The sequence below is a fragment of the Carassius auratus genome, unplaced genomic scaffold, assembly GCF_003368295.1.
Source record: "Carassius auratus strain Wakin unplaced genomic scaffold, ASM336829v1 scaf_tig00215431, whole genome shotgun sequence".
In the NCBI taxonomy this organism is placed as follows: Eukaryota; Metazoa; Chordata; class Actinopteri; order Cypriniformes; family Cyprinidae; genus Carassius; species Carassius auratus.
The window spans coordinates 309,485-335,103 of NW_020528086.1; the positions used below are offsets into that span (position 1 = coordinate 309,485).

The following is a 25,619-nucleotide window of genomic DNA, read 5'->3' on the forward strand; positions in this document are numbered from 1 at the left end:
CTATTTAAATGTAATTTCACTGTATTGATAGAAAAAACTAAAAAAGATTTAAACCGATGGTCCTTATTACCTATTTCATTGGCAGGCAGAATAAACACAATTAAGATGTCTGTTCTGCCAAGGTTTTTATTTTTATTTCAAAATGTCCCATTGTTTATCCCCAAATCTTTCTTTAAGGAGTTAGACAAACTTTTATCTTCCTTCATATGGAATAAAAGTATTCCAAGAATCAGGAAAACATTTTTAGAAAGACAGAAAGATGAAGGGGGACTGGCATTGCCCAACTTTTTGTATTATTATTGGTCATGTAATATTGATAAAGTTATCTATTGGGCAGAACATTTGGATCAGGAGAGCAAACCTGTTTGGGTGGAGATGGAACAGGCATCTTGTGGTCCAGTTTCTCTATTCTCATTGCTCTGTGCCCCACTACCACTTAACAGGAAGTATTTGACAAGCAACCCTTTGGTGACTAGCACTCTAAAAATATGGGCTCAGTTTAGGTCACACTTTAAGCAAAAACAAGCACTCTCCTTGTTACCCATTACTTCCAATGCATTGTTTCCACCATCCTTAATTGATCATGCATTTCAGGCATGGTTTAGAAAGGGACTCAGGTGTGTAAGGGATTTTTTTCAAGGTGGTAGTTTTGTCTCTTTTGACCATATGATTAAAACATTTGATATTCCTAAATCTAATTTTTATAGGTATCTGCAGGTACGAAGTCTAGTCAAAAAATATTTTAATACCCTTTCGGCCCCTCCTCCTCATTGTTGGATTGAGGAGCTCTTTGACTTGAGTACATCTGAGCGAGGTCTGATATCAACAGTGTACAGTCTGATTCAAAAGGCGGCCTCTCCATCTTTAGACTTTTTAAAGAAACAGTGGGAAGAGGATTTGGGAAGTGTAGTCGCAGAAGCAGTCTGGCAATCAGCCATTAGGAGAATTCATTCGACATCTATTTGTGTCAGACATGGATTACTGCAATTTAAAGTAATTCATAGGCTACACTTTTCTAGAAGTAAACTGGCAAGAATATTTCCAGAAATAGACCCAACATGTTCTAGATGTCACAGATATGAGGCCACTTTGGGTCATATGTTTTGGACATGCCCAGTTGTAGGACCATTCTGGTCTGCTGTGTTTGACACGTTTTCATTTATGTGTGGAAAGGAGATAAAACCAGACCCCGTAATAGCAATATTTGGTGTGGCATCCGAAAACCTTTCACTACCGCCAGGTCAATCGGATGCACTGGCTTTCTCTTCTATGCTGGCCCGACGGCTTATACTTCTAAAATGGAAGTCAAATAAACCACCAACACACATTAAGTGGGTAGAAAGTGTCATGGCGTATTTAAAGTTAGAGAAACTGAGACATTCCATGCAAGGCTCTGTTAACAGATTTTTTAAAGTATGGAGGCCTTTCCTTTCATATTTTGAAGATAGATTTAACCCAAAATGCTAATTGTAAGCTCCCCCCTTACCCCACCCCCACCCCCACCCGTTGGTTCTTTTTGTTTGCTTGTTTGTTTGTTTGTTTTGTTTTCCTATTATGTTTGCAATGTTGTATTAACATTTTAATTTGATGTGATTGTTGTTCAAATGTTTGGAAAATTTAATAAAAAGATTTGTCTAATGGAAGCTGTGACATTACCGTGAGGAAAAAAACATCATCCAAAACAAACCATGGCTAACAGTCAGATTCAGCGTATATTTATGGTCCAGAATCAGATCCAGAGGCTGAAATTTAACAAGAGCAGCAGCAACGACGTCTCTATGTGGTATGTGGTCAGTGAATGTCTCGTCTCTGCTCTACGGGAGCGCACGCTCTTCCGGCAGAAGTGCTCTTAGGACCCATATAAGGAAATTCCGCTCCATCTAACGTCACACAGACCCATACTCGAAAAAAAACTTTTTGGAACAAAAATACTCCTTCAAACGTACAACTTAATTTTTGAAACTTTGTCCATGTTTAGCATGGGAATCCAACTCTTTAACAGTGTAAAAACCTCAGTATGCATGAAATAGCATTAAAGTTTTCATAATAGTTTAGAAGAGTGGATTTCGGTAAACTGATACATATTTCTGATGGGTACACATAGTTCCTGTATAAAAGACTATATCTATAACCTTTTCAGGGGAATGTAGTGTAGTGTTATGGTTCTTAATCGCGTTCACGTTACAACAAGATGACATACTGTAGTCCGTCTATCACATCCGTCAAAAGTGCACAAAAAGAAAAATTTACCACTCGGTAGATGCTAATACTTACGACGGATTGGGGTGTACACATAGACCTACGGTTTAATATCAAATGGGAATGTTGAAAGAAACGGATACGATGAGTTTTTTACAACAATTAAAAAAATGACAATACAGATACATTAAAAATACTGAACAATAAGTATCAACATGCTTTTTATATTTGCAGTGTTGTATATGTGTGTGTGGTATATATTACACAATGTTTGTGGTGTTGTTTGCATGTGTGTTTGATTTCCTGTAAGTTTTGAGGATGTAATAAGTGTTGTATGCTTTTTGACTTGCATGTGTGAGTTTTACATTGTTCTGTGGCATTAAAAATTGAAATTGTTCCTGCGAAACACGACCAGACAGGTTCCCTCAAACTGACTCTTTCTCTCCTGCTCGGTGGCTGGGGAAGAAACATCAACAGACACACCGCTGGATCTCGTGTGTGACGGAGTCCTTCTGTCACGATCGCGATCCAGAAAAACACAGAGAGAGATCCAAATGCAGGTACGTCTTTTATTGGGGTAATCCATATCATAATCAGTCCAGACAGGGGTCAAAACCAAAGTAACCAATGAAACATAAACAGACACTAAACATACGGCAAGAACAAGACTAAGAATTGGCGTGAATACTACAAGGACTCCGGGACACATACTACAACAGACAGGGTATAAATACACAGGGAAATGACAATGCTAATGGGGAATTGGTTGCAATGATTAATAATCAGTGACAGCTGAGTGCAATGATTAGACAGAGATCGTGAGGAAAGAGGACATTTAGTGTTTAACCAGGGGACACAAACCAGACACTGTGACAAGTATGTTATATATAATCACATTTTTGGTATAAAAATAAGAAAATTTTTTGTCTTTTTTAAAAGAAGAGAATGGTGTGTTTTATAAGTTCGATTAACTTAAATGTTGAATACTTTCTTTTAAATTAAGGAATTGCTTTAGTAGCATGATGTCATCATATAATTATTTATTTCCATATTCCTGGAGTCTGAGTGGGTTTTGGGGGATTGGAGATATTTTGGCATCCCCCGACATCGGTGTTTTTCATTATCTTAAAACATATTAATGGCTAAAGTCTGAATATACATAAATATGTGAGCAACATGAATGTACGTGTCTGTAATTTTGAGAAGGCATTGTTTATGACCAGTTTTTGTTTAAAATATGTTTAAAATGTGATTTATACACTCAATAAACATAAGTATATGTTGAATACACGATTAAAATGTATTGAATAATGTATGATTCATTTTTCTTGCACGCTGTCCGTATTTTCACTGAGAAACGGTCATGGACCGGAGGTCCGGTGTCTATTTTTCAAACCGATGACTGTCACACTCGTCATTAGGATAATCCCTTATGACATGATATATTACGAAACAGAAGACGAGTCACAGCTGCCGATTATTCATGGCTGATGTCATTTCACGGCTGATTTCACAGTTCACACTTCACGGTCAGGTGGGAGGGGTCAAGGTCAAAGGTCAAAGTCATCAATCAAATCTTGGCAGGTGGTGCAGACTAATAACTACTGAGACATGATTAGTTCACCTCTCGGATCTTCAGGTTTGGGTTTGAGTCATTTGTTCATCCCGTGACAGCCCTACAGACACTATGCAGTGTTGCTAATCATTTCAAGGGGTCAATATGAATGATCAATCATAACTAGTTATGAGTAATTATAAATATTTAGAGCCGCTGTAAGTATTTACTTGACCTCTCAGTGTCAACTGTCTGTCAATTCTAAGAACGTTAATTTCCTGGTTAAGGAAAATAACTTTCTTACTGTACAATACTACTCAGAGCATGTAGCAAAAATCTGCATTATTAGGGACTTCAGTTATGAACAAACAATGAACAACCTCAAGTGTGATACAAGTAAGACTTTATTAACTACTTTAACACTTAAACTAGTCTAACATACACACACACACACGCACACACACATGAATACAGTGTTCTTAAGAAAAAGGGTAAAAGCTTAAGCAGTAAAGAGAAAAGAAATAAAGACATAAAGCTCTAGTATAATTTGATATTCAGCAGATCTACAGCCTGAAGGAAACATCAGTTTCTTAGTTAAAAAACACATTTGTAAAAGGTGCATATGATACTTAATGTATCAGTTAATAAGACTAAGTTTGATACTTGCACATCTCGATTGTTTGATAAAGAGTCCTGATGCACTCTGGGGCTCCAGTTGATTTCTGCTGAAGTGAATAGATGAGAAAGACCGGTTCCAATCAGAGGATCTTGATGAATGAATAGTCAAGGCCGAAGCCTGGCACAAGCTTAGTGTGGTTTTTAAGGCTCTTAGCTCATCATCTCCTGGAATTCCTGAATCTAAAAGAACCTCGTGATCTGGTGATCAGTGATCTATATAGGGGGATGATTTCACACCCTCAGGATTTGATTGAGCCAATGAGGAATGGAAGGTTTTAGATTAATTTAGATCATGAAAATACAAACTCATAGATACCAAACATCATATAGATGAGGTTATATTAACTAGTGATCCATCATAAGCATGTATAAAACATATACAATACACAATATACGAGAACAGTTACAGTATACACAATGCCCTAAAATATATGTGAATTAACTCAAAGAAAGGTTTTTATATGGATTAATTAGAGGAGAGTCGCTTTTATGTGCATTATGTGTCTCTTTTAGAGACTTGAGTTTAGCGTCGCTTAGCCACATTCCTGGGCGTCATAAACCTAGTGTTATCAGAAAGTGTCCCTTTGGTTGGGAACCAGAGGCCTGTTCAGTCCATTTTGAGGTGATAGCTTCCTTTTGGGGGAAGGGTCCATAGACCCTTTGGTTAGATGAGTCGTTAGATATTATTTGTTAAATGTTGTGTGTCTGATTTATCCAAATGCTACAGCAGTCTGTGTCGGAAAGAGAAATGAGAAGTTCACTTCTCGAGTCGTCAGGTCTGCAGTATTGTACACAGAAATTAGTTCATAATTCCCAAACTTCCCTTCAAACATGTTTACAGTGATGCGTTTCTGGTCCCAAATTGGTCTAGGCCTCAATAATACCTACATGTAATAACAGCATATGGTTAATAATATGTAATGTTTGTATTCATATGATAAACTAATCAATTCTGTTTCCAGTACAGACTGCATAGCTTCAGTTTATAGAGATGTGATGTGACTAAAGAACGGAGAAGTGAGGGAAACTAACAGACTAATAACACATAATCTGAAACAATGAATGAATCTTTTCTGTTTCTCATAATTTGGCCTTGGTTTTATTATAGTTTTTTTTGCATTAGCAGACTAATTTGAAATGTAGCATTAAGTAGCTGTGTCATGGAATAATAATTTGGCTAATAACATACATTTTAATTATATTCTGCTTAAATAAAAATAAAATGATTTGTTCATTTTGACGAACGAGATTCAAAGATCTGAGTCAGTAAAATGATCCCCATCACACATCTGAAGCAGAGCACAGAGAACAGCGGTGTGTGTTCCCGGTCTGTGTCTGTTCTCGTGTTCCACTGAAGATAAAAACTGTTCTGGAACAGAGATGACTTCTCTTTCACTCTTGTGATGCAGCAATTTATTTGTCTTAAGTGGACTTCAACATGAGAAATGAGAAAGAAAACTAAGCAGTGTTTCTAAATGTATGTCAATTTCTTTGTCTGAAATATTTTTTTTGTTTTTTATGCTATTCCTAATTGATTTATTGTTCCTAATTTACCATAATAAAACCATAGACAAGAGTTTCTCTTGTAGCCTTAAGTTTTCTGTAGTCTGCTGCTTTTTCCTCATGTTATTCAGCTGCAACAGAAAAATTATAGAATAAATATGTTTGGCATCTTGGATTTTTTTTTTTTTTTTTTATCTTATTGGAACCAAAACTATAGGAATCAATAAGAATCTGAATCTATAAGCAGAATCAGAATCAGATTCGATAAAATTTAAACAATACTGAATCCTAATCATTGTAAAATGATATTTTCTATATTTTTATTGTATATGTGTTTGTTGGCAGCTCAGTATGTTGTGAATCCTGCCCACTTCTTTGCATGGTCAGCACATGCTTCAGTGCTCTGAGAGTGTTTATAGAGCTGTGAGTTTAACACTTCATGACTGAGAGCAGAACAGAACACAATCTTCATCATCACACAAGACACAACAACAACAATGAACAACATCATCATCCTCATCTGGACCACTGCAGCTTTTATTCAAGGTAGGGTGTCTATTTTTGATAATGATAATATGTTATTATTTTTTACACCAATGTAATATTCTGATATTAAGAAGATTTGCAAACTAATTTATTTTATTTTATTCAGAATCCAGAGGAATCACTGTGACTCAGCCTAAAGTTAAAACTGTCCAGCTCGGTCAAACAGCTACAATAGAGTGTAATACAGATCCAGGAATATACTATAGCCGCATAGATGCAGGGATATATGGTGACAACTTAGCCTGGTATCAGCAGAAACCTGGAGAAGCTCCTAAACTCCTCATTTATGACATAAACAGCCTCCAGTCAGGAACTCCTTCTAGATTCAGTGGCAGTGAATCTAACAATGGAAAAGATTTCACTCTGACCATCAGTGGAGTCCAGACTGAAGATACAGGAGATTATTACTGTCAGAGCTACCACAGTGGTCCAGTGTTCACACAGTGATAAAGAGTCGTACAAAAACCTCCGTCAGTCAGAGTCACAGTGACTGCACTGATACAGCTGAGAGACACTGCAGCTGTTCTACAACACAATCACACACAACACTAATAACACAATCAACACACAACACTGATCGACACAATCACACACACAACACTGATCGACACAAACACACACAACACTGATCGACACAATCACACACAACACTGATCGACACAATCACACACAAAACTGATCGACACAATCACAAACAACACTAATCAACACAACCATAAGATCTGGAATCTTTTCTTTATGGCTTTCAAGAGAAGTCTCTTTTGCTCACCAAGGCTAAATTAATTTGATAAAAAGAAAAAAAAAAGTAATATTGTAAAAAAACAAAAAACAAAACAGTTTTCATACTCTTTTTCGAATAAACTTTAAAATGTATTTATTGAAATAATTAATGAGGCAAAGCTGCATTTTTTTGTAACTTTACTCCAGTCTTTAGTGTGATATGATCTTTTTCATATACGGATTTTCTGCTCGGGAAACATTTACATGCACCTAATCGCATTATTGCTTCTATGATCAAAGTGTGCATCTGCTCATGATGTACATTAATGATGTGAATCACAGCTGTAGTTAGCTTTCTACGGGCGTTAGTTCCACTGAACTCTATTGGTAACGATGGAACTTGTGAGCATAGTTGGTTTTGGGACACGCACCCCAGATTCGAAATGATAGGGAAGAAAACTTTACATTTCTGGAGAGCTCCATGATTATTTTAGTTCAAAATATTGCAAAAAAAAAAAAAAAAAAAAAAAAAAAAATATATATATATATATATATATATATATATATATATATATATATGTATATATATATATATATATATATATATATATATTTTTTTTTTTTTTTTTTTTTTTTTTAATTAAAAATCTTAAAATTATAAAAGTATTTTCTACCACTGGTATTCAATTTTATGCACCCTTGCTTTTATTAAAAAAGAATAATAATACAAATAACTGTAGTGTAGACAAAAATAGAGCACACATAAACTGAGATTTAAAACTGTTAAAAGAAAGGGCTCAAAATATTGCACACATATATTACACAACATCAATATCTCTTCCCTTGGTGTTTTGAACATTTCTATGAGTAATGCTGCACGCTGTGACTGTGTTGAGTCAAGCGCATCAATCTGTGTATTGGTTGTGTTTAAGCTCTGCACGCTTTATAGGAGCCATACCCTTTCATATTATAATACATTAGCACAACAAAAGATTATTAAGTCTTTCTTGTTTTGTCCCATCTACCACGTTGCTGCCTTCATATATGCACACACACACACACTTTTGCACATCCTATCATACCGGTGACTGGATGTTGCTGCAATAGACGCAATTTGCTGCATTAAGGTTAACAATTAATTGATTAATTGATCATTAATTTAAACTATGATCCGTCATGGAAATCGATCATTGACATCCCTACACAGAAGTATAGTAATACTACATTGATTTAAAAAAAATGCAAAAAACAACACTGATATTGGATCAGAATTGGCAGATACTGTCTCTTATCATAGTGACAGCCAATCACATTAGTTTTCTGGTATTGCAAGCACTCGATTGGCTTGCGTCTGCACTAGGGTATTTGCATAAGGCGTTCTGACTGGAGGACGGCTGCATTGGCGCTTGAAGAGTTTTCAACTTCTGCCATGAGCAACGGACACACAATTAATTTTTCTATGCTTGATGTCATTCTATTCAAAGTAAAGAAGGGGTGTTGACACCACATGTGAATGGGGCATTATATGTCTGGATACCGCTGCACAAATCTTTCAACCACGAGAAATGCAGTTCGAGCATGGCCTTACATCCAGGATAGCAGAATGGTCAGGATGACCTGAAACATATAACTAACTTAAATCAATTGAAATGTGTTTAGTCTTGCCTGAGTGATGCTGAAATAACCAGGTTTAGTTTTTCACTCAGGATAAACTGCTTCCTGTGGAACAGTCTCCATGAATGATCTCTTGATCCTGGATCCTTGCTGCCATCCACGCAGAGATGATTTGGATGATATGTGGTTGTGTCTAAAGGGTAATGAATCAATGTTACAAGAATACTGATAGCAGCACTATTGATCCTGTAGCTTATGTAAATGTTTTCAGTAACCGAACAAGTCTGGAACTAAATTATAACCAGTTCTTGAAACCCATCTCTACTTGTAATAGTTGTCTTGTGGCTGCTGCCCTGACAGTCTCTTCCCCTGATGATAAATATATGTATGTGTTAATTTTAAAACAATAAATAATACATTCAAACTACTAGGTGGTAAAAAATGAATTTCTTATAAGGAACTCAATGAATCATTGACTCAACTGGTGGAAGTCAGGACCAAAAAAAGTTAACCATTTGTTTACTTTTTGTTAAACTAAAGTAACAGATCTTTTTGAGAATTGCTTGAGCACCTGCCCCTTTGCCCCTTGGTGCCCAAAGTGCCCTTTTGTCAATGCAAAATTTCCTCTATTTTTTTTTGCAATGACATGTACTTTTTTGAATGCCTGCCCATGCCCAATCTAAATATTAGTAAAATTTATGAACAATAATTTAGCCGTAAATAAATTGACCCACATGATGACCTTTCACCTGAAGACGACGACAACCTAACCCAACCGGGACGCCATACGCATAATTTTTTATTGCGTATTTAATTCTCAGCTAAGTGAATTTGATGTTTATTTACTTATTATTATTTTACAAGAACGATGCGATGTGAGAAAATTTAGATATTTTGTTTATATTGCTGTGTGTGTCCTGTAGTGTTGAAGTAACGTTAACGTGCTATTTGAGGGAGAAAAGTTTCACAGGCTTAGAGGGGTCTAGTATTTTTTATGTTATTTAACTAAACTATTATATTACAGTATTTATTTCTTTTTTAAACGTTGAGTGCCTTAAAAATAATTATCACAACACTGGTAAGGCTTATTCAGATTTTCTCATTCTCTGAATTATCATCATAAAAATAAAAACAATTCAGAAATGAATTAAAATATAATTATATTTTAAATGTGTTTTTACAATAGCAACAGTGTTTACAAGAGTAAGACCACTTTAGCCTGTAAACTCAATAATATCTCTCTGGAAATAAATGTAAAAATATCAATGTCAATATAAACTGAAAAATATACCTGAGCTGACATCAAAGTGCAGTATGAAGGAGATGTGACCCTAGTAGATATCAGGAAAAGGTATGAAATGTTCTTTTGTGTTTGTGTGTGTGTTCTGCAGTGCAAACATGCCTCTCAAAGAGAGAATAAAAAAGAAAAACAAAAAAACAAGAGAAGGAACTGCTTGAGGCAGAAAAGGCAGGATCCCTATCCAGCTTGTTCATGAAGAGCACACCAGATCAGAATAACACGTGTAGCCTGTCATTTTGTTTACACTGCAAAGGTGTCCAATTTAAGATAACTACAACAGTAATAATAGTAATCACTATATTCCAGTGTATCAGTTGCTTAATGTTTTGTATCAATATTTAAGGTGGACTTATTGATTAGGTGCAAGAGTAGTAGTGATGGTTAAAATAACAGATTAATGCTGAAAAAGTCAATTGTGCCTTGTTCCTAGATGGACAGAGAGTGGAAATTAATAGATCAAATGAGGAGATGGAGACACAGGAAGAAAAAGAGGGAAATGTAGAGGTACAAGTGGCAGAAAGAGAGCAGGGAACAGCAAGCCAGGAGACAGAGGCTGGTGAGAAAGTGGAATAGGTAGAGGCACAACACAAGCTACAGAAACAGTGCAGAAAGAACCAAGCGTGGAGAAACGAAACAGAGAAACAGTAACAGGAAAAAAAAAATTCTCTGTGGAGAAACAGGCTGGTACTGTAATGAAGGAAAGGAGGTGAGGAAGCAAGTGCGAGTTAATATGAATTTATTGGACTGCCAGACAAACAAATAACACAGAGACAGGAGGCTGGGTGAATGCTGTAGGTCTGGTAGCGATCCGGGAAGTGAAAATGCTCACTGGTGATCCAGGGCGTGGTGGTGAGTAGGCAGCAGGAGAGCGTGTCACAGGAACTGCGGTGGGAGAGCCGTGAAGGGGAATGGTGAAGTCCGTGGAAGGTGAGGAGTGGATGGGGTTCAGAGACAAGACAATCCAGCAACGAGAAGAACATGAAACGGCAACAAGAGATTCAGGAAGTAACACTGAGACTGCATACAACGCTCTGACAAAAACAAGACGAAATACAGGGAAATAAGTAGGGAATGGGTAATGAGTTGCAGCTGGTGATAATGACCCCCACATGAAACAATCAGTGCTGACGCAAGACACTCACTCCACCCACTTAGTGCAAAAGCCGAGGCCACGGTTTACCAACCGTGACAGGTACATAATCATCCATTCCATATCGATACGCGAATCAGAAAGGAATGCATCACAATATATTTTTGTATTGATATTTTAAGCAGCGCTATTTAAAGCCTTGTTCCATGTGCCCCTTTTATACTTTGAGCATCTGCTCCTCCAAAGGTCTCTGCATGGCTCTGCTGTAATGTACCTGTACACTGATGAAATAAGAGGCTCTTTGTTGAATTGTCTATTACACTGGACTAAAAAAAAAAAAAAAAAAAAAAAATATATATATATATATATATATATATATATATATATATATATATATATATATATATATATATATATATATATATATATATATATGAATCTTATCCATGATACTATGAGCCAGTATTGTTCAGTAACAGCTGTGAGAGACACAGATACTGAAGGACACACATCAGAATGAATCATTGACTGAGTCTCATCACAGATCAACAGTTGATTCAATCATTCAGAAGGTCAGTATGACTGCTGAGAGTCTCAGTGTGAACAAACCTCATCTCTCCATCAGTCCAACACAACTGACTCATTTCAGAGAATAAAGAGTCAAACAGTCAAACTCATATTTGAGTGATTGTGTTCCTCTCAGAATAGAGCAGCTCCATCAGCAGATGTTCAGCGTCCTCACAGGAGCTTCATGATACAGTAAAACTACACAGAGTCAACACACAGAGAACCAACAGTGATCTGTTTCAGTGTTTGAGACTCACAATTTGACTGCACAGTCTTGTGTCATAATCTTCTGCAGGTGTTTTCATAATTCACTGATTCATATTCAATAAAAAAATATGAGCTTGAGTTTTATGGCCTCATTTATAAAGACGTGCATATAATTTTCAGAAATTTTGAGTAATTTACAAGACCAAGAAACAATGCATCAATCTTTATAAATCTCTGTTAATCTTAAATACAAGCACAAAGTGACTGAATCCAACACATCAGCCGACAGAACTGCTACAAATATCACTTTATGGTTCAGAAGAAGTTCAGCAAAAGAAAATCCAAATGTGTTCATATTCATGAAATCATTAATACCTGTGATGTAATAATAATAATAATAATATATATATATATATATATATATATATATATATATATATATATATATATATATATATATATATATATATATGTGTGTGTGTGTGTGTGTGTGTGTGTGTGTGTGTGTGTGTGTGCGTGTGTGTGTGTGTGTGTGTGTGTGCGTGTGTGTGTGTAATATAAAAGATAATATCAATGAATATTGTGATTGTCTGTCTTTACCTTATTATTATTATTATTACTATTATTATTTAATCTTTACAGTTTTATAAAAAAAAATGTTGAACTATTTTCATGATATATATGTGTACAAAGTTTGTACTAATGCTCTTTTATACAAATACAAATATTTTCACATAATTTCACATCATTTGTCTTTGAAAAGCCCAATTCTAAGATCTGAACAATGAGTCAGAGTCAGAGAGGCTTTATTATCGTTTCAGCTCTATACAGCTCATACCTCATACATTTCCGTGAAAGGAAACAGCGTTTCTCCAGGACCAAGGTGCTACACGACAACATTTACTACAAAATCAATCAATCACGTTTATTTATATAGTGCTTTAAACAAAATACATTGTGTCAAAGCACTGAACAACATTCATTTGGAAAACAGTGTCTCAATAATGCAAAATGATAGTTAAAGGCAGTTCATCATTGAATTCAGTGATGTCATCTCTGTTCAGTTTAAATAGTGTCTGTGCATTTATTTGCAATCAAGTCAATGATATTGCCGTAGATGAAGTGACCCCAACTAAGCAAGCCAGAGGCGACAGCGGCAAGGGACTGGAACTCCATCGGTGACAGACGAAACCAGTAGTTCAATTCCAGGCTGCAGCAAAGTCAGATTGTGCAGAAGTATCATCTGTTTCCTGTGGACTTGTCCTGGTGCTCCTCTGAGACAAGGTCTTTACAGGGGATATGTTTCTGGGGCTCTAGTTGTCCTGGTCTTCGCTGTCTTTCTGGGCAGTAGAGGTCCTTTCTAGGTGCTGATCCACCATCTGGTCTGGATACGTACTGGATCCGAGTGACTGCAGTGACCCTCTGATCTAGATACAGACTGGATCTGGTGGCCACGGTGACCTCGGAACAAGAAAGAAACAGACAAATATTAGCGTAGATGCCATTCTTCTAATGATGTAGCAAGTACATAGGGTGTTATGTGAAGTGTTTCCGGTTCCGGTTTACCTAATTAATGCAGCCTAAAAATTCTTTAACGGATTTGGATGCAAAAACTCGGGCCTGGGAGGAGTTCGGTGAGGCCATGGAGAAGGACTATCGGTTGGCCTCGAAGAGATTCTGGCAAACTGTTCGACGCCTCAGGAGGGGGAAGCAGTGCCCTACCAACACTGTTTACAGTAGAGATGGGCACCTGTTGACCTCAACTGGGGATATCGTCGGGCGGTGGAAGGAATACTTCGAGGATCTTCTCAATCCCACCGACTTGTGTTCCGTTGAGGAAGCAGTGGCTGGGGACTCGGAGGGGCACTCGTCCATCACCCGGGCTGAAGTCATCGAGGTAGTTAAAAAGCTCCTCGGTGGCAAGGCACCGGGGGTGGACGAGATCCGCCCCGAGTACCTCAAGTCTCTGGATGTTGTGGGGCTGTCTTGGCTGGCACGCCTCTGCAACATCGCATGGCGGTTGGGGACAGTACCTCTGGACTGGCAGACCGGGGTGGTGGTCCCTCTTTTCAAGAAGGGGGACCGGAGAGTGTGTTCCAACTATAGGGGGATCACACTTCTCAGCCTCCCTGGAAAAGTCTATGCCAGGGTACTGGAGAGGAGAATTCGGCCGATAGTGGAACCTCGGATCCAGGAGGAACAGTGTGGTTTTCGTCCCGGTCGTGGAACACTGGACCAGCTCTATACCCTTTCCAGGGTGCTGGAGGGTTCATGGGAGTTTGCCCAACCAGTCCACATGTGTTTTGTGGACTTGGAGAAGGCATTCGACCGTGTTCCTCGCGACATCCTGTGGAGGGTGCTCCGGGAGTATGGGGTCGGCGGCTCCCTACTTAGGGCTGTTCGGTCCCTGTACGACCGGAGCAAGAGCTTGGTTCGCATTGCCGGCAGTAAGTCAGACCTGTTCCCGGTGCATGTTGGACTCCGGCAGGGCTGCCCTTTGTCACCGGTTCTGTTCATAATTTTTATGGACAGAATTTCTAGGCGCAGCCAAGGGCCGGAAAGTGTCCGGTTTGGGGACCATACGATTTCGTCACTGCTTTTTGCGGATGATGTTGTCGTGTTGGCATCCTCAGACCAGGACCTTCAGCGTGCATTGGGACGGTTTGCAGCCGAGTGTGAATCGGCTGGGATGAGAATCAGCACCTCCAAGTCCGAGGCCATGGTTCTCAGTCGGAAAAGGGTGGATTGCCCACTTCAGGTTGGTGGAGAGTTCCTGCCTCAAGTGGAGGAGTTCAGGTATCTTGGAGTCTTGTTCACGAGTGAGGGAAGGAGGGAACGTGAGATTGACAGACGGATCGGTGCAGCTTCTGCAGTAATGCGGTCGCTGTACCGGTCTGTCGTGGTGAAGAAGGAGCTGAGCTGTAAGGCAAAGCTCTCGATTTACCGGTCAATCTACGTTCCTACTCTCACCTATGGTCATGAGCTGTGGGTCATGACCGAAAGGACAAGATCCCGGATACAGGCGGCCGAAATGAGCTTTCTCCGTCGGGTGGCTGGGCGCTCCCTTAGAGATAGGGTGAGAAGCTCGGTCACTCGGGAGGAGCTCAGAGTAGAGCCGTTGCTCCTCCACATCGAGAGGAGCCAGCTGAGGTGGCTCGGGCATCTATTTCGGATGCCTCCTGGACGCCTTCCCAGGGAGGTGTTCCAGGCACGTCTCACCGGGAGGAGGCCCCGGGGAAGACCTAGGACACGCTGGAGGGACTATGTCTCCCGGCTGGCCTGGGAACGCCTCGGGGTCCCCCCGGAAGAGCTGGAGGAAGTGGCTAGGGAGAGGGAAGTCTGGGCGTCTCTGCTTAGACTGTTGCCCCCGCGACCCGGCCCCGGATAAGCGGAAGATGATGGATGGATGGATGGATGGATTTGGATATTAAAAGCATATTAGTATGTTATGTGTATGCCAGGTTAAAGAGATGGGTCTTTAATCTAGATTTAAACTGCAAGAGTGTGTCTGCCTCCCGAACAATGTTAGGTAGGTTATTCCAGAGTTTAGGCGCCAAATAGGAAAAGGATCTGCCGCCCGCAGTTGATTTTGATATTCTAGGTATTATCAAATTGCCTGAGTTTAGAGAACGTAGCGGACGTAGAGGAGTATAATGTAAAAGGAGCTCATTCAAATACTGAGGTGCTAAACCATTCAGGGCTTAGCAATATTTTAAAATCTATACGATGTTTGATAGGGAGCCAGTGCAGTGTGGACAGGACCGGGCTAATATGGTCATACTTCCTGGTTCTAGTAAGAATTCTTGCTGCTGCATTTTGGACTAGCTGTAGTTTGTTTACTAAGCGTGCAGAACAACCACCCAATAAAGCATTACAATAGTCTAACCTTGAAGTCATAAATGCATGGATTAACATTTCTGCATTTGACATTGAGAGCATAGGCCATAATTTAGATATATTTCTGAGATGGAAAAATGCAGTTTTACAAATGCTAGAAACGTGACTTTCTAAGGAAAGATTGCGATCAAGTAGCACACCTAGGCTCCTATCTGATGACGAAGAATTGACAGAGCAACCATCAAGTCTTAGACAGTGTTCTAGGTTATTACAAGCAGAGTTTTTAGGCCCTATTATTAACACCTCTGTTTTTTTCTGAATTTAGCAGTAAGAAATTACTTGTCATCCAATTTTTTATATCGACTATGCATTCCATTAGTTTTTCAAATTGGTGTGTTTCACCATGTTTCCTGATGATATCTCCCAAGGGTAACATATAAAGCGTGAAGAGTAACGGACCTAGTACTGAGCCTTGAGGTACTCCATACTGCACTTGTGATCGATATGATACATCTTCATTCACTGCTACGAACTGATAGCGGTCATATAAATACGATTTAAACCATGCTAATGCACTTCCACTGATGCCAACAAAGTGTTCAAGTCTATGCAAAAGAATGCTGTGGTCAATTGTGTCAAACGCAGCACTAAGATCCAATAAAACTAATAGAGAGATACACCCACGATCAGATGATAAGGGCAGATCATTTGTAACTCTAAGGAGAGCAGTCTCAGTACTATGATACGGTCTAAATCCTGACTGGAAATCCTCACATATACCATTTTTCTCTAAGAAGGAATATAATTGTGAGGATACCACCTTTTCTAGTATCTTGGACAGAAAAGGGAGATTCAAGATTGGTCTATAATTAACAAGTTCTTTGGGGTCAAGTTGTGTTTTTTTTATGAGAGGCTTAATAACAGCCAGTTTGAAGGTTTTGGGAACATATCCTAATGACAATGAGGAATTAATAATAGTCAGAAGAGGACCTATGACTTCTGGAAGCACCTCTTTTAGGAGCTTAGATGGTATAGGGTCTAACATACATGATGTTGGTTTAGATGATTTAACAAGTTTATACAATTATTCCTCTCCTATAGTAGAGAATGAGTGGAACTGTTCCTCAGGGGGTCTATAGTGCCTGATGTGATACTGTAGCTGACGGCTGAATGGTTGCAATTTTATCTCTATGGTATCGATTTTAGAAGTAAAGTAGTTCATAAAGTCATTACTGTTGTGGTGTTGGGAAATGTCAACACTTGTTGAGGCTTTATTTTTCATTAATTTAGCCACTGTATTGAATAAATACCTGGGGTTATGTTTGTTTTCTTCTAAAAGAGAAGAAAAGTAATCAGATCTAGCAGTTTTTAATGCTTTTCTGTAGGATATGCTACTTTCCCGCCAAGCAATACGAAATACCTCTAGTTTTGTTTTCCTCCAGCTGCGCTCCATTTTTCGGGCTGCTCTCTTTAGGGTGCGAGTATGCTCATTATAACATGGTGTCAAACTGTTTTCCTTAACCTTCCTTAAGCGTAAAGGAGCAACTGTATTTAAAGTGCTAGAAAAGAGAGAGTCCATAGTTTCTGTTACATCATCAAGTTGTTCTGATGTTTTGGATATGCTAAGGAATTTGGATACATCAGGAAGATAACTTAAAAAGCAGTCTTTTGTGGTAGAAGTGATGGTTCTTCGATACTTGTAACAAGAAGTAGAATTTACAATTTTGGCTATATGAAGTTTGCACAGAACTAAATAATGATCTGAGATATCATCACTTGGCTGAATAATTTCAACACTATCAACATCAATTCCATGTGACAGTATTAAATCTAGAGTATGATTTCGACAATGAGTAGGTCCTGAAACATGTTGTCTAACACCAATAGAGTTCATAATGTCTATAAATGCTGATCTCAATGCATCTTTTTCATTATCGACATGGATATTAAAATCACCAACTATTAAAACTTTATCTGCAGCCAGAACTAACTCGGATGTAAAATCACCAAACTCTTTAATAAAGTCTATATGGTGCCCTGGTGGCCTGTATACAGTAGCCAGTACAAACATAACAGGGGATTTATCATTAACATTGGTTTCTCTGGATAATGTTATATGAAGCACCATTACTTCAAACGAGTTATACTTGAAGCCTGCCCTTTGAGAAATCCTGAAAACGTTGTTATAAATTGAAGCAACTCCTCCCCCTTTGCCTTTTAAATGCGGCTCATGTTTATAACAGTAATCTTGGGGGGTGGACTCATTTAAAATAATGTAATCATCAGGTTTTAGCCAAGTTTCTGTCAAACAGAGCACATCTATATTATGATCAGTTATCATATTATTTACAAAAAGTGTTTTCGTAGAAATGGATCTGATATTCAATAAGCCAAGCTTTATCATTTGTTTATCCATATTGCATTTGTTTTTTATTTGTTTAACCTCAATTAAATTGTTAGCCTTAACTTGGTTTGGACATTTTTTTTTTTTGTATTTTCTAGTTTGGGGAACAGACACAGTCTCTATAGTGTGATATCTAGGTGAAAGAGTCTCTATGTGCTGAGAATTAACTGACCTCTGCAGACGGTCAGTTTAGCCAGTCTGTCTGCTTCCTGACCTGGGCCCCAGTTAGTCAAGTATAAACACTAATACTATTTGCCATATTTCTAGAGAGAAGAGTGGCGCCACCCCAGGCGGGATGAATACCATCTCTTTTAAACAGATCAGGTCTGCTCCAAAAGCTCGTCCAATTGTCTATGAAACCTATGTTATTATGTGGGCACCACTTAGACATCCAGCCATTGAGTGATGACAATCTGCTATGCATCTCGTCACCACGACATGAGTGACGAGATGCATACAAAACTCAAATTGTACTGTGCAAAACACTATACATAATTAAAATTTCTTAAATAATCTAACATAATACTAAAACTGGAAGTAAAGTAAAAAGTTGCACATAAAAAAAAATACAGTATGTGAAAAATACAATATGTGTATATATATATATATATATATATATATATATATATATATATATATATATATATATATATTTGTACATAGAACAAGTCACAATATTAATAGACAAGGCACAATATTGAGGTCAATTTATGCAAAAGATTCCAATCATCTTCTCAGCTGTCCTCACGATCCGCTGCACGTGATTTCCTAAAGTCAACAACCATCTCTTTAGTTTTGTCCACATTCAGGGATAGTTTGTTAACTTTACACCAGTTCACTAGCCGATGCATCTCCTTTTAATTTTATGACTTCAACACATCTCAAAAACAAAAAAGTTGGGACAAGGCCATGTTTATCTCTTCTTTTTATAAGAGTCTGCAAACATCTGGGGACTGAGGAGACAAATTGCTCAAGTTTAGGAATAGGAATGTTGTCCCATTCTTGTCTAATACAGGCTTCTAGCTGCTCAACTGTCTTGGGTCTTCTTTGTCGCATCTTCCTCTTTATGACATGGCAAATGTTTTCTACGGGTGAAAGATCTGGACTGCAGGCTGGCCATTTCAGTACCCGGATCCTTCTTCTACACAGCTATGGTGCTGTAATTGATGCAGTATGTGGTCCGGCATTGTCATGTTGGAAAATGCAAGGTCTTCCCTGAAAGAGACGACGTCTGGATGGGAGAATATGTTGTTCTAGAACTTAGATATACCTTTCAGCATTGATGGTGTCTTTCCAGACTCATGCAACCCCATACCATCAGAGATGCAGGCTTCTGAACTGATATCAACTTGGGTTGTCTTTGTCCTCTTTAGTCCGGATGACATGGCGTCCCAGTTTTCCCAAAAGAACTTCAAATTTTGATTCTTCTGACCACAGAACAGTTTCCAACTGTTTTGCCACAGTCCATTTTAAATATCCCTCCTTGACTCTTCTATTCCAAAGAATCAGTTTTTCTTGAATCCCTCAATTTTGTCTGAAACCAAAAACACTGTGCTGTTTCTGCTTTGCATTGATTGATACACTCAGCTCATTTAACTGATCAAATACATCAGATAAGTAGACCAGTTTTGCACAAAATTGATTATTAGTGTAATGTTCAGCCACAGGGGATCATTGCTCTTCTAGAAATGTGTGCACTTCTTTTCTCAGTTCAAAAAGACGATTAAGGACACATCATCTAGAAAGCCACCGTATTTCACTGTGGTACAAGAGCTGCACATGATCAGCATCAAGTCGTTCATACACAGCTGCAAAACACCTTGAGTTGAGTGCTTTTTTCTTAATATATTTCACAGTTTTCACAACAATGTTCATGGCCTCATGCAGTTCTGATTTTTTGCAAGACTTCACTGTTCGAGAAACAATACATCCACTTCACTTCTATTGCTCGCTCTTGGATTTGTTTAATGACACCGTAATGTTTTCCCGTCATAGCAGCCGTGCTGTTTGTGAAAATACCTGAGCAGGATTTCCAATCAAGACCTTTTTCAGTGAAGTAATCATCAAGGCAGCGCATGAAATTATCTGCCACTGTTCTCGTTGGAAGTTCTTTGCAAAATAGCAGATCTTCACAAAGATTACAGTCCATGAAATATCAGACAGAAACTAACAGTAACAGTGTGTTGCTTATGTCCGTTGATTAGTCCAGCTGAATGACAAAATAAGGGCTTGCCTTTATTCATTCCATGAGTTGGCATTCAATGTCATCACTTATGTCAACAATTCGTCTAGCCACGGTGTCATCAGAAAGTGGTATCCACTGAATTTCAACACAAACACACAAAACACTGTCCGACACAATCACACACACACAACACTGATCGACACAATCACACACACAACACTGATCAACACAATCACACACACAACACTGATCGACACAATCACACACAACACTGATCAACACAATCACACACACAACACTGATAACACAAACACACATAACACTGATCAACACAATCACACACCACTGATCAAAGAACAAACACTAATGATACAATATCATTTATGTTAATAGAAATCTTGTATTTCTAAAGAGAATGAGTCAGTGTTTTACAGTTTTTTTCGATTGCTAAATGACAATGGGCACAACTGGAGTCACGTGTAAAACTCTAACTACAGTCTGCACAGCAGGAGTTTATGTGGACCAAACTCTAGTTCTTTTTTCATTGCTTGAACACAGTTTTCAAAACTCTACACACTTATCCCACGACTTTTACCACAACCTGCACAACACTGTGGATTTACAGCACTTTTTTCAAATCCTAACACACTGCTGTCAAAACTGTGAAGCACACATTCTAAACAGAGGAGATTTCAAACACTGCTGATTGCAATTTCAGGATTAGCCCAGAAAATTATGTGTTTGAATTATATTATGTACTTTTAGTTTCTACCTTTTTTTTTCTCATCACTATTCTGTAAATTACTACAGACTATTGAAGCAAACTGCTAACTTTCATTTACCTTAAATAATTATGTTCTAAAAATGTAAATAAATAATTTGAAAAAATGTCCCTCTTTTCTTTGAAGAAAATATTACTTTGTATGAACTCACTGAAATTGTTCAAACTGTAAAGATGTAAAGCTTGTATTTTCTGTACTGGTGTTTGATGCTAGTGTTTTTCCTCTCTGTGTGTTCTGAGTGACAGTGTGTGTTATCTCAGTGAGGGTTGTGTGTAGTGTTTGGCTGCACTGAGTCTGTTTTGAGCCGTGTGTTAAGAGTTGTGTTGCTTGGAATGAGTTTTGCAGCTGATGTGAACTGTTTAGCTCAGGTGACTGTTGGTATTGCAGACTGTAGTTCGAGTTTTGCACATGTAGCTCCAGTTGTGCTCACTGTCATTTTGCAATCGAAAAAACTGTAAAAAAGTTTTGCCTTAGCATTTCACTGATCTTTCATTTATTATGTATTCTAGTCAAGTTATTATATATGCTGCTGTACTCTTTTAATGTACTAAAGTGCAATGTAAAACGTGTGTACACAAAAGTGCATTGTATCAAATTATAATTTTTTAATGTAAGTACACAATAGTTAAAAAACAAATATGCTTAACATATCTATAGTTTCAAAATAATAATTTGCTGGTCACAACCCCCTCGGTGACCTCTGAGCCGTCCAGTGTCCAGCTCACCAGCGCCCCCTGTGGAGAGTAAGAGCTGAGCAGGCAGAGCAGTGCGGCTGAGTCTCCAGAGATCTGCAGAGAAGAGGGCGGCAGCAGAGACACTGAGGGCTTCACTGTGGGACCAGCTGCAGGAGACAAACACAACACATTCACAAACACAGAGAAAACACACTGCAGCTCCAGCACTCTTCTGTCCTGCAGCATTCACAGCATTTCAACAGGACTTTCAGCAGCAGACAGAGTGAAGTCAAAATCACTTTAATCTCATCATTCATGATATTTAACATCACTGCAGCTGATATTACTGTTTCTTCAATATACATACTACTCAAAAACTTTACACATTTAAAACAAACATAATAAATAAAACTAAACAGACTAAGACAATGACTACTGTAATCCAGTAGTTTTTACATCCTAACATAACATTGTTTTTATGTGTGTTTTTAAATAAGTTTCACATACATTTCAAATACAGATCATGTGACTACAAGTTAGAGTATATTAACGTTAATAATTATAAAATAACTGAATCAAATGAGTTTAAAGGATTTACACATATTTTGTATGCATATTAAAATCACTGAATTAGAATAACATGATTCAGAATCATTAAATAATCTGCAGAAAGTTGCTACCTTTACATTTAAAAATCAAATCTCTTGTTTTCGGTTTATGACATCTACAATAAAAAAGTATGAATACAATATAGAAATGTATGAAAAAAAAAAAACAATCTGAAGAATAAAACTTTCAAATAAAATATCTTTAAAATGTGCTTATATAACACTTGGTAACACTTTAGTATAGGGTCCAATTCACACTAATAACTAGTTGTTTATTAGCATGTCTATTATTAACATATTGGCTGTTTATTAGTGCTTATAAAGTACATATAATCCACTTTACATTTGAAACTCCTGGACCTGGATTCAACAACAGTTACTAAAAATAATGATCACACTTTATTTTAAGGTCCAGTTCTCGCTATTAAACCATTAACTACGACTTCTGCCCAAAAAATTCTCTTAATTCTCTGCTTTTTAATAGTTAGTAATACGTAAAGTATTCTCGTAGCTTCATAATATTACGGTTGAACCCTGATGTCACATGGATTATGTTACCGATCTCCTTGCTATGTTTCTGAACGTTGATCGTGTTAATTCTATTGCTGTTTATGGAGATTCCATCAATAATATCTTAATTTGTGTTTCTTACAGGTTTGTAATGACATGAGGGTAGAATAATGACAGAATTTTCATTTTTGGATGAACTTACCCTTTAAGTTTGGGTACAGTTAATGTGTTAACTATAGGCACGCTAATAAACATTATTTAATAGTGAGAATTGGTCCCTATACTAATGTGTTACCAAAATAATATTTGTGAAAATCTTAAATCAAATATACTATAACATGTGTTTGTTAGCAGCTCAGTCTGTTGTGAATCCTGCCCACTTCTTTGCATGGTCAGCACATGCTTCAGTGCTCTGAGAGTGTTTATAGAGCTGTGAGTTTAACACTTCATGACTGAGAGCAGAACAGAACACAATCTTCATCATCACACAAGACACAACAACAACAATGAACAACATCATCATCCTCATCTGGACTCTGACGCTCTGCATTCAGGGTAAATATTTTGTACTTAATGTTACACACATCTTATGTACAGTCCAATAACCACTGAATTAATAAAGTGTGTTATTTCAGAGATCTGGGGCCAAGTGACTGTGACTCAGAATCCAGAAATAAAATCCATCAATCAAGGAGAAACTGTTACAATCACCTGTAAAACCAGACAGTTGACTTCTGACTGTTACGACTGTGTGTCTTGGTATCAGCAGAAACCTGGAGAAGCTCCTAAACTCCTCATTTACTGGATCAACAGACTCCAGTCAGGAACTCCATCTAGATTCAGTGGCAGTGGATCAAACTATGGCAGTGATTTCTCTCTGACCATCAGTGGAGTCCAGACTGAAGATACAGGAGATTATTACTGTCAGAGTAGACACAAGATCAGTGGTAGCTGGGTGTTCACACAGTGATAAAGAGTCGTACAAAAACCTCCGTCAGTCAGAGTCACAGTGACTGCACTGATACAGCTGAGAGACACTGCAGCTGCTGATGAGAGGAGAATGATAAACAATGCAATGAAAATCATGTTAAATTACTAATTTTCTAATAACATTACAAATTATTATTATTTTTTTTTACTAAATATAGCAAACATAGTTGTTGAATGTTTTGTAGCTTATTTTATTCTAAGTATAAGTTAGTACTCAGTCAGTTCAGTATTTGTGTCTCCTCTTGTGTTTCAGATCAGAGAATGAGGATGGACTGGAAATCGAGGCAAAGATTATTAATTTAGATTTTTGTGTCTTCTGTCTCATAATTGTTCACTGATTGATCAGAGTGTTTTTTTTAATCGGTGAAAAGAAACGCAAATTTAACTAGATTTGGTCTGGAAGGTACACAAACACATACTGCATGGATAATTCATTACAGCTTTCTTTGAGGGTGCTTAGCAGGAGCAGCACTATGAAGGAAAGCTCATTTAATTTAGAATTGTAATGGGGTGAAAACTTGTCTATATGAGTGTAATAATTCCAAATAACTTATAAAATAATAATAATCATAATACATAACAAACAAAATCTCTCTCTTCTTTGCTGCTCTGACTTTACTGTGGCTGTAGGCTGCTGTCAGGTTTGCATCTCTTACTCTTAGATTCATCTTTGAGCAATTGATGCTATGCATTTATCATTTATGAACTGGCTTTGTATTGTTCGATTATGTCATTGGCATTATACATATTGTGGGCTCCTAAGGTGAAATTAGGTTTTATTTGCCACTAAACAAAACCACAAGAAAGGCAGATGGAGAGTTAACTAAACAGAGGCTTTTATTCAGCCAATAAATATTGAGGGTTCAAAAAGAAATCTTAATGGAAACTTAAGTTATTCCCAGGCTGGAGTATCTTCTGTGTTGGTGTTCACTATTTCCGTTCCACACAGGGCCACCTTAAAATGGGAGACAGAGCATAGAAAAGGCAGGTCAGTAAGCAACATGTGACAAAATTTACCCGGTTTGCTCTTCAGTCAGTTTTTTTCCATTACTCTTTCGCTTGTCTAGACCATCCAGAGACTTTAGCACCTTCTCCTCGGGCCACTCTTTCCAAACAGAGGCAGAGATCCTACCTTTATGATGACCTCCATTAGGTTTGACTGCAGCTGTAGGTGGTTCCATGTTTGGAGGGTGAGCAGGTGGAGGTACTCATGATTGATGACTTTTCCTAGCCGGGGTTCTCCTCTGGTTTGGGCTTTCTCCTTCCCACAGTGGCTTGCCACAATATTTAACATATAAAATTATATATTTGATTTAGTCTCCTTCAGAAATCATTATTTACAGTTGATTAAAATGTAGTCTGGCATTGCAGCAAATCTGTGTCCAGAATACAGAAGGTCAAACTGAAGGTCATGAATGAATGGAGCAGAAAACACGTCTCCTGGGACATCATGATATCCTTCTATCACCGACTTGTATGAACATGAGCAAGTTGTACAAACATGACAAAGAAACTACACTTTTTGTATGAGCAAGCATGTGATGCCCAAATGTAAAGGTATTAGTTAACCCTTCATCCTCTGACTAAGATTAGAAATGAGAGTTTGTGACCAATTTTATTTTTTTTGTATTTATAAAATACATAAACACT

General features: G+C 37.8%; 2 gene segments (V, D, J or C); both read left to right on the forward strand.

The window, feature by feature from the left end:
• The first annotated feature begins 6,294 nt into the window (after positions 1-6,294).
• Positions 6,295-6,928, forward strand: LOC113094807 (immunoglobulin kappa variable 1D-13-like). The segment is given in 2 exon segments: positions 6,295-6,481; positions 6,588-6,928. Coding segments are annotated over 2 exon segments (390 nt in total).
• A 16,411-nt stretch (positions 6,929-23,339) lies between these two features.
• On the forward strand, positions 23,340-24,037 carry LOC113094808 (immunoglobulin kappa variable 4-1-like). The segment is given in 2 exon segments: positions 23,340-23,534; positions 23,615-24,037. Coding segments are annotated over 2 exon segments (384 nt in total).
• The last annotated feature ends 1,582 nt before the right edge of the window (positions 24,038-25,619 follow it).